Genomic DNA, 15,636 nt, shown 5'->3' on the forward strand with positions numbered 1-15,636 from the left:
AGACCTGTACTTCTTTATATGTTTGCTAGATTATCTAATGATGTCAGAGAATATGTAATATGTTGTTGGGGAAAAAAAAGCTTTGATTGAGGAGAAAACACATTTTTAGTTTTTTTTAAAATAACAATTCATCAGTTAATTGCTCGTTAATATAACCAATGATCGATTAAGGAAAGTGTTTAAAATGTGCAAGAGAAACTTGTGGGTCGGCCTACAAAAATCCATCCATCCATCCCCACAGCGCTCTATATGATCCTCTATTCAGACACGAGGGAAGACATTTACAGGCGTTTATATTTCTAAACACACGGCCTAAGAGTGACTGCTCTCTCACCATTAAAAAGATTTGTGAGGAGGACACACAAAACCAAAACACATCTCCCGGTAAAAGGCTGCGTCAGCATACTGCTCTTACTTAGTTGTACTGTGTCTAAGTAGAAACTAAGCAGTGCCTTCCAACAACAATATGAAAGACTGTCTGATTTCTATTATATTTTGATGCCGCTCAGCTTAAGCTTCGTTCGCATGCACATTCTAGTACACACACACACACACACACACACACACACACACACACACACACACACACACACACACACACACACAGAGAGACAGCAAAAATCCTCCTGTAGCTTAATGACAAACATTGGAATACATTACTCATGCAGCTCTTAACTACATATTAACACATAAGTATTCACTCCACGCAGCTGTCCACACAGATAACCCTTGTTCTGTAGCCCTAATGTCCTCATCATACATATACCATTGAGAGGAGGAAAAGATGGGTGAAGAGAGAAGAGATGTGCTTGTTTGTCTTCATTTGCATGTGGTTTGAATGATTAAGTGAGAGTTTCATGTGGTCAACCCCTCTGGTTTCACACACTCATTATCCCTCCCTCTCCTGCACCCTGTCTTTCTTTCTCTCTATCTCTCACTATTCTCCCTCAGCACTGTCTTGTTCACCTTAGAAATAGAGGTTGCCTAGCAACAACCCCCTCCCCTCCTCAGTAGGACAATGGATTCCCTCCTAATTGTAGGTGCGTGCACGTATGTGTGTGTATTCATGTGTGGGAATGTGCGAGTACAGCGGTGATGAATGGGATATAGATTTTGTTTCAGCACTCGATAAGCAAAGTCATTCTAAGCTCCCTTTACTATTACCACATTTTATTATGGCACGTCTGCCCTTGCCTCTTGTCTCTCTTTCCACTAGACACAACCACTGACATGCACTCAGGGAAACTCTGCTCGCTCATTGGCCCCCTCCTGGCAATATAGACAGAAATCCAGCCAGTCAGCTGGTCCAACGGAGAGATAGACAGGGAGAAAGTGAGAGGAAGGGGGTGAGACAGAAATAAATACAGACAGAGCTAGAGAGAAAAAGAGCTGAGGGCTGGTGGGTAAAGGACAAGAGAACAAGAAAGAAAGCAAAGATGCTGTCGTTTAACCTTTGTCCCGTCACTGTGTCAGACCAGACGTCCCCCCTGTGAAGGAGTCAGCCGCAATTACCAGCCGTCAATCAAACGCTCCATGTTTTCTGTGTGTGTGTGTTTGTGCAAGCTTGTGAGCTGTTTCTCCTGCGCTCCCCTCCCACGAGCAACATTACTGGAATAGTTTTAGGCTGGGGTCACCCTTCACTGTACTGCCCAAAAAGGCCAGCCTGCTGCGTCTGTCGCTGTGTGCTGATGTCCTTCTGAGCACCCGTAGTGCACAGTTACATGTAAATCAGCCTTAACGTTGTGGGTGCGTTTCATGGTCTGGGAGGTGTCTAAATAAACTGTGAATTCTTAGGTTGAGTTTAGGCCTATACATCAGATCTGAAATAGTCTACCCACAATAAATAATCTGCAGTTGTTAAACACGCTCAAAACAGTTCTTTGTAATTCTGATTGCATTTTTCCTCCCCTTTCTTCTCCATCTTTTTTCTTCTTCATCTCCTCCTCTCTGTATTCCTCTCACCCTTTCGTCTTTCCTTACATTGCAATACACCTCACCAAACAATAGCTCATGCACATAATCACTGTTGCCAGCATATGTAATGTATTTGTCTCTAATATGTCCAGTATGGCAGAAACATTTGATCTGCATTCTGATAAGGTTAACAGGGGCAAAGATGTCTGAGAACAGTAGAGAGTAGGGCTAGGCCATATGGCTGAATAATTTATTACAATAAAATGTTTCATTTTAGTTGATATTGATGTTGAATTTTTTATATTTTTTAAAGTCTGTGTAAAGGAAAAATTGAGATTTTCTTCTTAACACATTATAAATGTTAGATCATAGTTGCTGAAAACATGAAAAGACTGAGAACTATGTAGCAATGCCCCATGATCCGACACATGAACAACACCACCCCCCTCCCTTCTCCCCCCCAACGGTCAGTTACGGACACACCTTAAGCGAGCAGAGTCCAAATCAGCCCGGCAGTTCACTTCAGCTCACTTCAGCTCCAACAACCTAACACTGAAGGAAAAAGAAACATCCTGTCACCGTCCTCTGGCTCTGAAAGCTCAGACATGTCTAGATATGTCCAATAAAGCTGCTAGATGGAGTGTCCATGTTTCAGGTTGTTTTCAGGTCATGGTGGTGTTTGACACTGAGACTTCAGAGTGGACATGTCCCCAGTGTTTCAGAGCAGAGAAAACTGCTCATTTGAGACCTAATTTTACATACTTTGCATTTTTTTAATCAATTAAATTTGGAATTTAATTGAACTTCATCAAGTAGTAGTAGTCACTAGGGATGTTAATGATTAGTCATCGATCGATAATCCAGTGGTTCCCATACTTTTTCTGCCCTCTTTCAGAAGCCAAAAACAGCCAAGTCTACCTACCCCACAATTATTATCAATCATGGAGAAGCAACTGATGAAAAGAAAGTTGAATTTGAATTAAATAAAGGTCAGCATGATAGCATCAGCATCGATTTATTTATTTCTCCTACATTTTTCATCCGACTTTGTTTCTCTCTTTTTTTCTCCCCGGTCATCTGCGTCCCCGCTGCAGTGGCTTTGTGCCCCCCAGGGGGTCCTGCCGCCTGGTTTGGGTACCACTGGATTAATCACAGTTATGAATTTAACTGATAATGTATCAAAATACAGATTAATTGATAGCCTAGAAATGACAGTAATTGCACCTCATTTGACATGATTTTATCTGGCAGAGCTAATTATATCTTATTCATTATAATTGATAATTGATTGTGAGTGTTCTCAGCTATCAGTTTAGGAAAATGCACAAAACTTGCAACCCTATGTGCCACGTGTTGATGGAGAAACTGAACAACACACCTGCTACATGATTGGCTATTTGCATGTCACTAGCCGCTCCTGTGCACAGGAGTACTGAAGGAGTACTTTGCATATGTTTTAAAATTACATGTTACAGTGTAAAATCTTAAAATCAGTCCATATAGTAATCAAAAGCACGGACATCCATCAGTAACCACACACACAAACAGACAAGTCAAATAACAAAACAAAACTAAACTAAACTAAAACTCAAATATATAGATAATAGCCTATCTCTAGTTAGTGTCATGATTATAGGTCTGACCAAGTTTTAACCAGGATTTGACTATTGTAGAAAATGTTTTACAATACTGAATCTGCTTTAAACTTGCAGGGAGAGAATTCCAGAGGGCCGTACCTTTGATTGAGAACGCCATTTGTGCAAAGGAAGTCTTACAGTGTCTAATTCTACAGTTTCCTTTTGATACATCTCAGGTGTTAAAAATTTGTGGAACTAGATGGTGCAGACATTAAAATGTAAGTGTGAGGTTAAATGGTTAAATGATGAAAGCTGAGAAGATTGTATGTCTTAAAAGTATTGCAATGATGAAATCTTAGTGGTTTCCTGTTCATAACTTTGATAGCTGTGTTGTACAGGGATGCTTTAGACCAAGAGGTTATGCAGCATGACTATTTCCTTATTGCTATTGTTTTATCACCAAGGCCTAGGTGAGAGAGAGCAATGAGAAAAGCGACAAATTCTCTTTTATCCTCATGTTCTCTCTCATATATAAACATGCACATATACATCACAATCTGTACGTTTCTACAACATGTCATTGCTGTGCCTTGCAGTCATCTTTTTTTGTAAACAAAAGCATCATAGTTCTGCGTTCTCTCTAACCAAATTCTAACACAAGACACCATACACAAGCGAGCCAGAGTGCTTCGGGGCAGAGAATGGCAGACAGGAAGAGACAACGAGGCAAAATCAAGTTTATTGATTTAGGAGGAAGTTGAGAAAGTAAGGTGGTTGAAAAAGAAAGACGCACAAAGGCAAGGAGAAATCAGACAGAGACAGCTGATAGAAAGTGACTGAGGCAGAGATAGGAGAAAATAAGTGAGTGAGGTAGCGAGAGTAAACAGAAGGCTGAAGTATCAAGGTGACTGTCTGTGGAGTTGTTTGGCAGTATGTGCTGCTCAGAGAACAGTGACGAATAGATGGAAAGAGCAGAGCTGTGAAGGGATGAATGAATAACAAATGATGATTTTGATGACTTAATATAGAACCTCTTAATTAAGTTTACTCTAAAGTAGGGCTGTCACAATTACACAATTAATGGATATCACCTGTAACTTTGTTTTTTGTGTGGTTTGTCGCTTTTTTTGGGGGGGTGCAAGCTCAAAGGAGAGTAGGGATAGGTATTGTTTTAAAAAAAAAAACAGTACCAGTATTGGTACACAGCAGTACCAATACAAGTACTCTTAAAGTGATACAGTACCCATAGAGTACTTCATATGCAACCTTTTTTACATGGTGCAGAGATGCTTTTCATGTTATTCATATTCCCAATTTTTTATGAAATAAATCTTCAGCATTTTATGCATGTATTGTTATTAGATGTCACAGGCGTATTGTATAGCAATACTTTCAAAAGTTTTGGTGGCATCTCGGCACACTGACCTGCCAGCTACTGCTAGCTGTACCTGCAATAGTGGTCAATCACACATTGCATTAAATCGAAGAACGTGTGTGTTGATCATACAAATAGTAATCTTTTCCAGAAACTGGGAACAAATAAGATCAAATGGATGCGTCTCTTCACTTGAGAAGTTATGATACTACATGGTACTGGGTTATTTTGGTTGACACGTTGAATCAAGTAGGGAGCAAATTTTGTGTATTTTTCTTCTTTCTTGTTTTCTATTAATTTTGATTAATAAATGCAAGTCTATTTCTCAGTTTAAATTTTATTTAAAGGTAGAATCAGTAGGATTTGTCCGACTTGTTCGTTGATGCACCAGGATGTCAAATGCCAATGATTTGGGTTGGTGAATCGTCCCAAGCACAACAAAATAAGGAGAAACGTAAGGAAATACAGGCAGACAACAGAGTCTCTGCACATAGACCACACACTTCTAGTGGCTCAAGTCATGACTGAAAGGGATTAAGTTTCACATGAATCTATACATTATTTTATTTAGGAAACTGTATTAGCATATTACGCCTTTAAACAATTCTAGCGGCAGATAAAAAATAAAAATCTGCACTTGTCCACCTGTCCTTCTTTAAATGGCTCAAATCATTGTCAAATGGGGCAAAATTAGTGCCGTTTCTGGACAAACAAGGCAGACCAAACAAACCTTTGAGAAAATCTGTGCGCTCTGGAACATACACCGTCGATTAACAATTTTAATCAATTAAATTCTTAATGGTGATTAATGGTTAATCATTAACATCCCTAGTATCAAGTACAGATACACACCCGTAGGTGGCTGATGGAGAGAAAGTCTGTAGCTACAACAGAAGAACAAAAAAAAAAGAAGGGCTGCAACTAATGACTATTTTCATAGTCGTACTGCCAGCACACAACTTAAAGCCTCTGAAATGAGTCTACTGTGACAGACCTGTCATCTGAGCAAGAGCAACGACAGCTAAACTTGGCAATTACTGAAAAGGATAAAGAAACCAAAAAATATTCACATTGGAATCAGAGAAATTTGACATTTTTCTTAAAAAAAATAAAAAAAAAATAAAAACAGTTAATTAATTATCAGAACAGTTGGCTATTCATTTAATAATTGATTAATAATTGATTTTATAACATACAGTATTTTAAGAGGTGTTGGGTTATTTACTGATTATCATCATAATTATGAACATATCATATGTGTATTATTAACATATCAATATTTCTTTTTTAAATTTAAGGGTTATTGTCAATGCCAGTATACTGCGACATCCCTACTCTAAAGTAACCATCAGTTGCTTTTGTCTGGACAGCTAAGACCTGCCTGGATGAATCTGGGATGTGGAAAATGAAACAGCAAGTCAACAGTATCATATGTCATGTCATTCTGCAAAAAAATACAATCAACTTTCAGGCCAATGAATAACAATTATGTCACCTTATTTTGACCTCTAATTGCAGTGTCTCTCATGGACTTAGCATTTTGAAAATGCTTAAAATGCTTAACTCACAGGCTTACAATGATGAAAATAATTACAGGCTGTTAGCTGAAGAACTGACATTTTTAAAATACACAATATTCAGTCTCACTTCCTCTTTTTTGTACTTTTTCTTTGTCTGTAAACACTGACACACACACACACTGGCCTCAGGATATCCTGCTGTCTGGGTACTGGGTACTGCTGTTTGCCACCCGGATGACAAAAACAGGATGTATGTGCGCGCCTGTTTCACTGTATGTGTGTGTCTTAAAAGGAGCAGTTCCACCTTACCCAGACCACACTGGAAGGGCAGAGGGGTTGCCATAGCAACATGCTGTTCAGGTGGTTGTCAGGTGATGACAGCATAGAAATGGAGGGATGAGATGTCCTATAAAAAGAAGGGAGCTGGGGAGAGAAAGACGCAGAGAAATGAGGCATGCAGGGATGGAAGATGTAGAGGAGCGAGGAGAACAGGGGGAACAGAGGAGGCGGTCAGAGAGGGGAGGAGGGAAAATGAACGAGCATCAGAAATCCTCCCCGGTCGGCCAACAGCACCTCAGTGAAGCTGTCACAAATCAGTCACTCTGCGTGCTTCTCACCATTCAGTCATTGCCAAGTTTAGCTGTCGTTGCTCTTGCTCAGACGACAGGTCTGTCACGGTAGACTCATTTCAGAGGCTTTAAGTTGTGTGCTGGCATTAAAAAACAGATTTGGAGCCAGTAAATGGAGGTGGTCGGTGAGGTGTCTTGTCTGATAGGGTCACTGCGAAGAAATATGGAGACAGCATCACTCCTACTATGTACTTTATGTTTTGGCTTGGGAAGATACTCCATGAATAAAGGATAGATTCTCATTTTTCAAGTCTGCAGTACCCACAAGCCTATGTGTACACTGAAATACCCGCAGTTATTGATTATTGCAGATGTTGTCCCTGTCTATCCTGGCTGTGAAGAGATCCCTTCCTAAGGCTACACTTAACCAATGTGCAAAAATACATTATAAAATCTAGCTGGAGCAATGTGAGGCTTAAACAATAGAAGTTACTGTGAATGTAGTTGGCACATTGGTTGTCTAGTTTTAGAAATCTACTGTACGGGAATATTTTCAAGTAAGAAGAGATTTGCATTGTTTTTTAATAATTTAACTGAATAATCAATTTATTTATTTTATTTGCCCATGGTGAAACTGGAGAGCTTATAAGTAGGGGGCCTTGATCAAATGTTACATATATAAATTTATAACATATAGGCCTTGGCAGTGGGAGATTTGCATGATTTGCCTGTGGAGATTATGCTTCACCACATGTGCCAGAGAAAATATATACAGTTGGAGCATTAAAAAGTTCAAAGGTCATGTGGATTGTTGTATTTGAGAAAATGGAAGCGCATCTGTTCTGGATGAGTGATGGACATCAGAAACTTGCCCTTTAGCCAAATCCGGCTAAATCTTTCAAAGTCTCCTTTCCATTGACATTGCCTTTGCCACCCCTCTCTTACAGTGGAGTTGTGTTAGAAAGGGATCCAAGCAGGGTAGGCATGAACAGGAAGAATGATTACAGCAACTAATAACTCTCAGTGTGCATATGGGCATGTGAGCATTGTTTTAAAGGGAAAATTTACCTCTTTTTATGTGGATATCCAGTCAGTGATGAAGCTGAATGTAGTCAGATGAAGCATAAATTCCTCAGTGCGTTCCATGTGGCCTGGGCAATAAAACAATCGTGATATTTACTGTCAGTTGACGCTTCATCAATAGCAATGAGAAAATTTTTCAATAAAATGTTTAATAGTTTCACCCAAATGCAGTAAACTCAAGCCACCATGAAAGCACATACCATCAGTTTGGATCCATATAACAATTGATGTTCAATGATCCAATATGATCAATCTAAAGTGAAAATATTGATGTCATCATCCATAACTTACACCTTTATTTTGAAATTCCCATGGCAGGTCTGTTTCACAAATGCCTGGAAGAGTTCAGTCATAAAATTCTAAAACCATAACTTAGTTGCTTCCATATATATATAATAAATAAAAATGGTTAGATTCTAAATAAAGGGGTTATATTTCAGCCTTTTTTCTTCCTGTCTTGAAATATTTTATTGTGAAAATCTTTTCACCTATATCGCCCAGCCCTACGTGCTATATTGCTTGAGAAAGCTGTGTTCTCCTGCTGCTAAATATGTTGTTCTTCCTGTACCAGTGATGTCACAGTGATGTAATTGGTGTTGAGGAAGAACTACAGACTATTTCAGCCTGGATCTCTAGTCTCTGTCCCTGGGTAGCTGTTGGGGGCGCTATATGAGTATTTTTGTCGCTCATGGCTGTCAGAAGCTTGCATATAATGCATCCTGGTAAATAAAACAGAAAGTAAAGAAGAAGAAAGGGTTTGTACATCACTAGAGAACATTCTTTGCTCCAGACTTTCGTGTCACTTCTATTCAAGCTTATGGGAGATGCAAAGTCAGTCATGCCACCAATTCACTGCTTTAATTAACGACATCAACACTGACTGGAGATCCACATGAAAAGTGATGGATTTTACCTTTAAGATAGACTTGAAAAAACCTGTCCTGGCAACTGTCAACTGGTTGAAGGATGTGCTCATAATGTCCACTAGGGGACACTAATGAGGGCGAATCCCAGATGTCTAGCTGGACCAAATTCATGATATCTGATATCTGATACTGTCTGACTGCTGCAGGGTTATGTACATATATATATGTATTTTAATTTATTTAGCAGCAGGTTTTATGTTTCTGGGATCTACGTAATTATCAGACTGGATAGTTAAATTGTGGTGTGGAAGTCAAGCTGTCAAATCAGTTGTCCTGTCGGCCTGCCAGCTCACAGTCAGTGGCTGTCTCAGCTGTCAGTCACTGTCCTCACTTAACCCCCCACAAAGATACACACACACACACCTTTACACACAAGCACACACAAACAAATGATCCCTGTTTATACAGCAGGGAGGCAATTAAATCCAAGGCACTTCTATTGCAGTTTTAATGTTCTGTGTCTCTCCAGCCCTCCTTCACACAGTCTCAATCTCTCTCTCTAACAAACACAGTCTCACAACCTTTCATCAAACCCATCCACACCCACTCCACCCTTCCCTAGAGAAAGAGAGGTTGACTATTCTTGAAGCAAACGTGTTTCCTCATGCACTGGACAGGGCAGCTTTTGTGCTATGGCTTTTCTTTGTGTGCCTTTATTTGGTCATTTTCTAGCACTTAAACCCCTCGCCATGGTTCACGTCAATGAGAGTGGCATTGGCTAACCATTTCCAGAGTTAACCAGAATGGCTAGTTAGAAATAAGTTATCTTTTCTTCTTCGTTGAGGCAGCTCTGAAGTAATACTGACCTCTACACTCAATTTAATCTGTTACAAATATTTACTCCACCGCTGGCTGGCAATTTACTCAACGCTGACTGCAGAGGTAAACGGGGAGTTGTTCTTAGATTAAGCTCTGACTCCTCTCGTGAAAAAGCCCGGCTCGTCCCTTCCTCTTTGGGAGGATTTAGTTAGTGGTGGGTGCCAAGGGTCACTGGGCCACTGTCGTCCCCCAGGACAGGAGCTCGCGTGTCAGCTGGAGGGAACCTGAATATTTTAAAGTTCAGGGGAAAAGAGACAGGATTGGTAGGTGTGTGTGCGTGTGTTTTTTTGTTTTTTTTTGATGGCCTTATTTACCATCTGTGAAAGGTAAAAAGGGCACAATGAGAGCGATAGAGAAAACAAAGACAAGCAAGCAGCTTGATATTATAGAGTTGATAGAGGATGAAGACATGTTGAAACGAATGATTGAATGACAAGACTTGGGTTAAGGGGATATGAAGGGAATGAAAGCATTAGGGCTGCACTGATTAATTAATCATGATAGATTATTAGCCAAAACGAATCACCAACTATTTTGATAATCAATAAATTGGTGTCAATAACTATTTAAGAAAAAAAAAGTCACACTTGTCTGATCCCAGCTCCATAAATGTGGATATTTTCTGGTTTCTTTACTCCTCTCTGACAAGACATTTGAGGATTGTTCTGTCGAACGCTGATTTGTCACCATTTTTGGACATTTTATGGATGAAACAGCTTGAGAAAATAACCGCCAGATTAACATAACATTAACATTGATAACATTATCAACAATGAAAATAGTCATTAGTTGCAGCCATGGTGGGGAATTAGCTCCAGCCACCAGCCAAATGCTGGTAAAATGTGGAAGTGGCTGGTAGATTTCAGACACAAAACAATAATTCACTATTGAGTGGCTCGTGGATTTCAACATGTATCTGTCAGTGGCTGGTAGATGTTCACATTTTAAAAAGTTAAATTCCCATCCTGCAGCTGTAGAGATCATAACCTTTAGAGACATAACAAAACCAAAAACTCATGGTACAACGATAATACCACATTAGTCCAAGTCTAATCTGTTTTTCCTTTTAACCTTAAGTACCTCTGCTTTCCTTCTTTAATAAAATAAAATGAAAGTGGTCAGCCATGACCTTATGCAAAGGAAAATATCATGTAATGTCTAGGCAATGAATGTGTGAATTATATGTGTGCAACTGCAAAACAAAAACAATGCAGCAGCCAACCATTTTATAAAATAAAATAAAAAATAACAAAATAATGAATCATGTCGTCAGAGCTGCAGCGATTAATGGATTATGAATGGATTATTAAATAAATCACCAACTATATTATTTAATCAATTGATGATTTATTTAAGAAAACAAAGTCAAAAGTCTCTAACTCCAGCTTCTATGTGAATATTTTCTGGTTTCTTTACTCTTTCACAGTAAATTGAATATCTTTGGGCTGTGGACAAAAAAAGAGGACATCACTTAAGGCTTTTGGAAACAGCGATCAGCATTTTTCACTATTTTCTGACATTTTATAGACCAAACAACTCATCAATCAATCGAGAAAATCATCAACACATTAATCTGTAATGAAAAAAATTGTTAGTCGCAGCCCAACGTCACAGTGTTATATGGTATTGACCCATAAAATACACTTGTGAGAAGGTTATGTTGGAGATTGAGAGTGAAGAAAGGTGACAAAACATTAGTTGCTGACTGGAAGACAGAAAAGGAGATTTAGAAACAGATTCACATGCAGATTTATATGGAAGAGTGATGGAGTAGATAAGGGGGAGAATGTGTCTTGGAGGAATCAGCGTATCAGCGGGTCCCTAAGCTGATTGGATTGTTGTAGTTGTTGTTCTGGTTTGTTAACAACTGTTTTATTAATGAGGATTTGCTCTCTCACCCGCCCCTACACACACACACACACACACACACACACACACACAGGCACACAGGGGCAGAGTGTCTGCTGTGAGTTGTCTCTACTGACACAGTGACCCAGTCCAGAGGATGTAGGTTACCCTTTCTTGCAGCCCTCGGGTTTCTGCTCTTCTCACAGGAGCTGACTGGCTGATTCACTGTTGCTGACGCAGAGCCGATCCATTTTATAGTGGAAACAGCCAAGATTTTGGCTGTGTACAGAAATATAAATGACTGTTTAAGAGAAAACGGCCCCCATGAGGCGACCGGGTTTCAATGAAGTTCAAATCAGGCACATCAGAGCTGTTCACACTCAAACGAGTCAAGTGTGATACTGTATGAGTTAAGCCAGAGATTGAGGGCCTCCCCTGTCTTTGGGATCATGATAATGCTATTTGATCACTCAACAACCAATATTGCTGTCTTTTCATAAGTGTAGACTACACCATGGTTACACCCATTCTTAGCTTACTTGCTTAGTTTTAAACAATTCTTGAATGTCTATGGGATCACGATTATGTTATTTGATCCCATAAACAGTCAACAGTCGAGCCAAGATACCCTAATATTGCTGTTGGACAACTTGAGACTACACCAAATACATAATAATGTCTGTTTGAAGACAGTTTCTGATTTTGGGAATGGTGGAAAAGCAGTAAAATTACCCGGTATTGTATCTCTGAACTTTCTCTGTGACCAGTGGCACATGTTTAATCTATTCTGTGCGATTCCTTTTGATACCTGCTGATATAATTAATGTAATTTATTTCACTTCCCTTTACTGAGCCTCCCCTGAAACAGTCCTGGGGAGGCCCACCTCCCACTTTGAAAACCACCAAATATATTTAAAAAATGTCTGTCCAAAGGCATTTATTCATTTTTGACACAAAGAATCAATAAAATCCCACAGTAATGTATCTCTGAACTATCTTTACGCATTTAGGCTATTTTACATGACTTTTTTTTGATAACTAATGTAATAGCCGAAGTTAGTGGTTCCCAAATAGGTATCCAAGTTCTTCGTCATCCACAGAAAAACTGTTAACGTTTAGTTTGTCCTCCCTCAGTCTGCTAAAAGAGCTTAAGTAGCTTTGTGTGTGCCAAGAAAGGTTCTTATGTTATCAGGGACTTTTACCAGGACTGTTGTAGTTTCTTGAAATCTCCGTGAGATATATACATATACATCAAAACCTCACTTCAGTTCAGTCTTTATTGTGCTGCCTGAAGTTTGACTTGCATCATTGCAAAACCAGACAGTTTTGAAGTTTAAAATTCTGGTAGTGTGACAACCCTAAACCCTACTGTAAGAACATGCTGCTCAACAATTTATCTTCTTTTCTAAATCATTGCACACGGTCTTTTCCCCATCTAGTAAGGTCAATGTATAAGTGCAATAATGCACTCCAAGATATACTAATAAAGAAAATATTTAAATGAACAGAGCTTCATGTTGTCTTGTTCATGACTCCACTCTGTCACTTTTCTTACATAATGTCAGACAATATCAGGAGTCTCTCACCTTAGTTACTGTAATTTGGACACAAAGATAATCAGTGCTTTGTCTTTACATTTGTGCTTTCAGGCTCTGCAGAAATTAGCAAGCCAGTACCTAAAGAGAGACTGGCCTGGAATCAACCCTGATGACCAGAGAACAGACTACAGGTATGTGTATGTGTGTGTTCGTGTGTCTGGCTGCGGCATATAGAGGTATGCAGACACATTTCCTATAAAAAACAGTTTTAGAAACACTCAAATGGAAGCCAAATCTTGTGCTCTGCTGGATTTCTCCAAAATACAAGAGAAAAACATAACCTTAAGCACATGAATGACTCAGTATTTACTGTAACAGAAGCACTGAAATATAAAACCTCAAGCTGCATCCAATTTATTGTGGAAACCAGAAAGGACGGCATTAGCTCTGTAGTTCACAGTTTTATGGTGTTGTTTTTATGTTTGTTGGTTCTAGCAGCTACTGCAAATCTGCAGATTTTCTACACAAACCTTTTTTGCCTTTTCCAGGTGCCCGCACACACAGTTTGTCAAACCCACTGTGGCAACCACACTAGTGGTGCAGGGAATTTAAAAATTCAGCCACACTGCAGAGAAGAACTTTGTGGTTTCCTACAGCCGTGGGGGTGCAAGTTACAGAACAGCAACAAGTCAGCATTTTTGTGATTTTTCTCTCCTCCTAGGAATGTGTATGCAGTGTGGCGGTCCTACCTAGAAGGTACAGTGCAGGTGAGCCAGTCCAGGCTCAACGTGTGTGACAACTACAAAAGTCAAGTATCAGAGCCTGCGAAGACTGTCCGACTCTACAAGGAGCAGCAGCTGAAAAAGGTGAGCGACTGTGTTAGTCATAGTTTCCTCAAGCACTCTTTGTTCTCAGTCCCTCTCCACAACGTCCTCCCATGTACTCACACTGAGTTAACGTGACTCATGTCGGCCTGCTCTCTAACAACTCGCCTTGTTTTCCCTTTTTCCCTTCACAGACCATAGATCAGTTAAGTGGTATTCAAGCAGAGCTGCAGGAGTCTGTGAAAGAGCTGGCCAAAGCCAAGAAAAAATACTATGACTGTGAGCAGGTTGCCCACGCTGTACGAGAGAAGGCTGACATCGAGGCCAAGTGAGTTCAACACAACAGTCTGCATATGTGTGTGTGTGTGTGTGTGTGTGTGTGTGTGTTGGGATGCTGTGACTAAACAGATGGTCTCCATTGTCAGAAAGAATACCATCAAGAAAACAAAGCTGGTTAACCTCACAGAGAGGATACACTATATGTATGTGAGAGATAGAGAGAGGCGAATCATCATTAAGGCTGAAAGTAGGACTCAATTACACCATTTATACACTGTATTTATAGTGGTGTTTGTAAAAGAGAGCCAGTCAAAGAAAATAGAGTTCAAGTGGGACCAAAAGAAATCACAATATCATAAATACAGGATCTTGTTTAGCAGCATTGGTGGGTGCAGTTCTCTTGGTGTGAATCCAAGCAATAAACAAAACCAGAATATATATTTAAAATATACATTTTTGCTCTTAACAGAGTATCTGTTAAGTACATATTTTTCTCCTGGCCTGTAGTGATATTTATCCATATATTGGCTGTAGTGTCATCGATAACTGTCAAATGCATATAGCGTTTTGGTGTATTATCATGCTTCAGCCTCTTCCTTGCTCTCTGTGTTGGGGCAGCTGTCTCATACACACACACACACACACACACACACACACACACACACACACACACACACACACACACACACACACACACAAATACACACAGGCAAAGTCAGCAAACAGTGGAGCTGAGACACTGTGGTGCAGACCATGAAGTAGAACAAGTGAAAATAACTCCAACATTAGGCTACTTGAGTTGACAACATCTACACTTGTTCCTGTAAGTAAGTACAATAACTTCAGTAAAACTCAAGACTTTATCAATACACCAGTTCAACAACATGTAGCAGGCATGTTTTAATCTGCTCTAAAGTCTGCAGATTCTTATCCATCCATGAAGACTGCACAAGCACAGCTCGCTAGCTTGCTGGCCTGTTATAAACAAGCTAAACTGACAGCTGCTTGTATATAATGGGACTGTTTATCTTAGTTTGCCACATATCTTAAAATTTGGTAAATTCTTGCAAAAGTAGCTGCTGGCTGAGACAAAGCTGCCGCCTTCCCTCTACCAGATTAGAGGACAGGATGGACAGCGAATGTCTATGAGTCTACATAGTGACTTTGTTTTGGTAAACATTACTGTTGCTGCTCCACAAACAACATTCAGTTATATTTAAAATATTCAGTTGTAATCCTGTTCTGAATGAATTCTTTTTTTTTTTTTTTAAATAAATTATTTTTTGATGAAAAATAACCAATAAGTGTTATTTTTGTGTATGTTTTGAGTCCAAAATACAAGTGGGTTAAGCCTATTCAAGACA

General features: G+C 39.5%; 1 protein-coding gene across 3 annotated transcripts in view; it reads left to right on the top strand.

The window, feature by feature from the left end:
• The window catches only part of fchsd2 (FCH and double SH3 domains 2), a 105,608-nt gene that overhangs the window by 37,631 nt on the left and 52,341 nt on the right, over positions 1-15,636 (top strand). For all 3 annotated transcript variants that reach the window (XM_084718129.1, XM_084718130.1, XM_084718132.1), the window contains exons 4-6: positions 13,281-13,360; positions 13,891-14,035; positions 14,188-14,321. In XM_084718129.1, the coding sequence (XP_084574255.1) occupies positions 13,281-13,360; positions 13,891-14,035; positions 14,188-14,321 (359 nt within the window). The remainder of the gene's footprint in view (positions 1-13,280; positions 13,361-13,890; positions 14,036-14,187; positions 14,322-15,636) is intronic.

The sequence above is a fragment of the Lutjanus erythropterus genome, chromosome 4 (assembly GCF_056507025.1).
Source record: "Lutjanus erythropterus isolate fLutEry1 chromosome 4, fLutEry1.hap2, whole genome shotgun sequence".
Taxonomy (NCBI): domain Eukaryota; kingdom Metazoa; phylum Chordata; class Actinopteri; order Lutjaniformes; family Lutjanidae; genus Lutjanus; species Lutjanus erythropterus.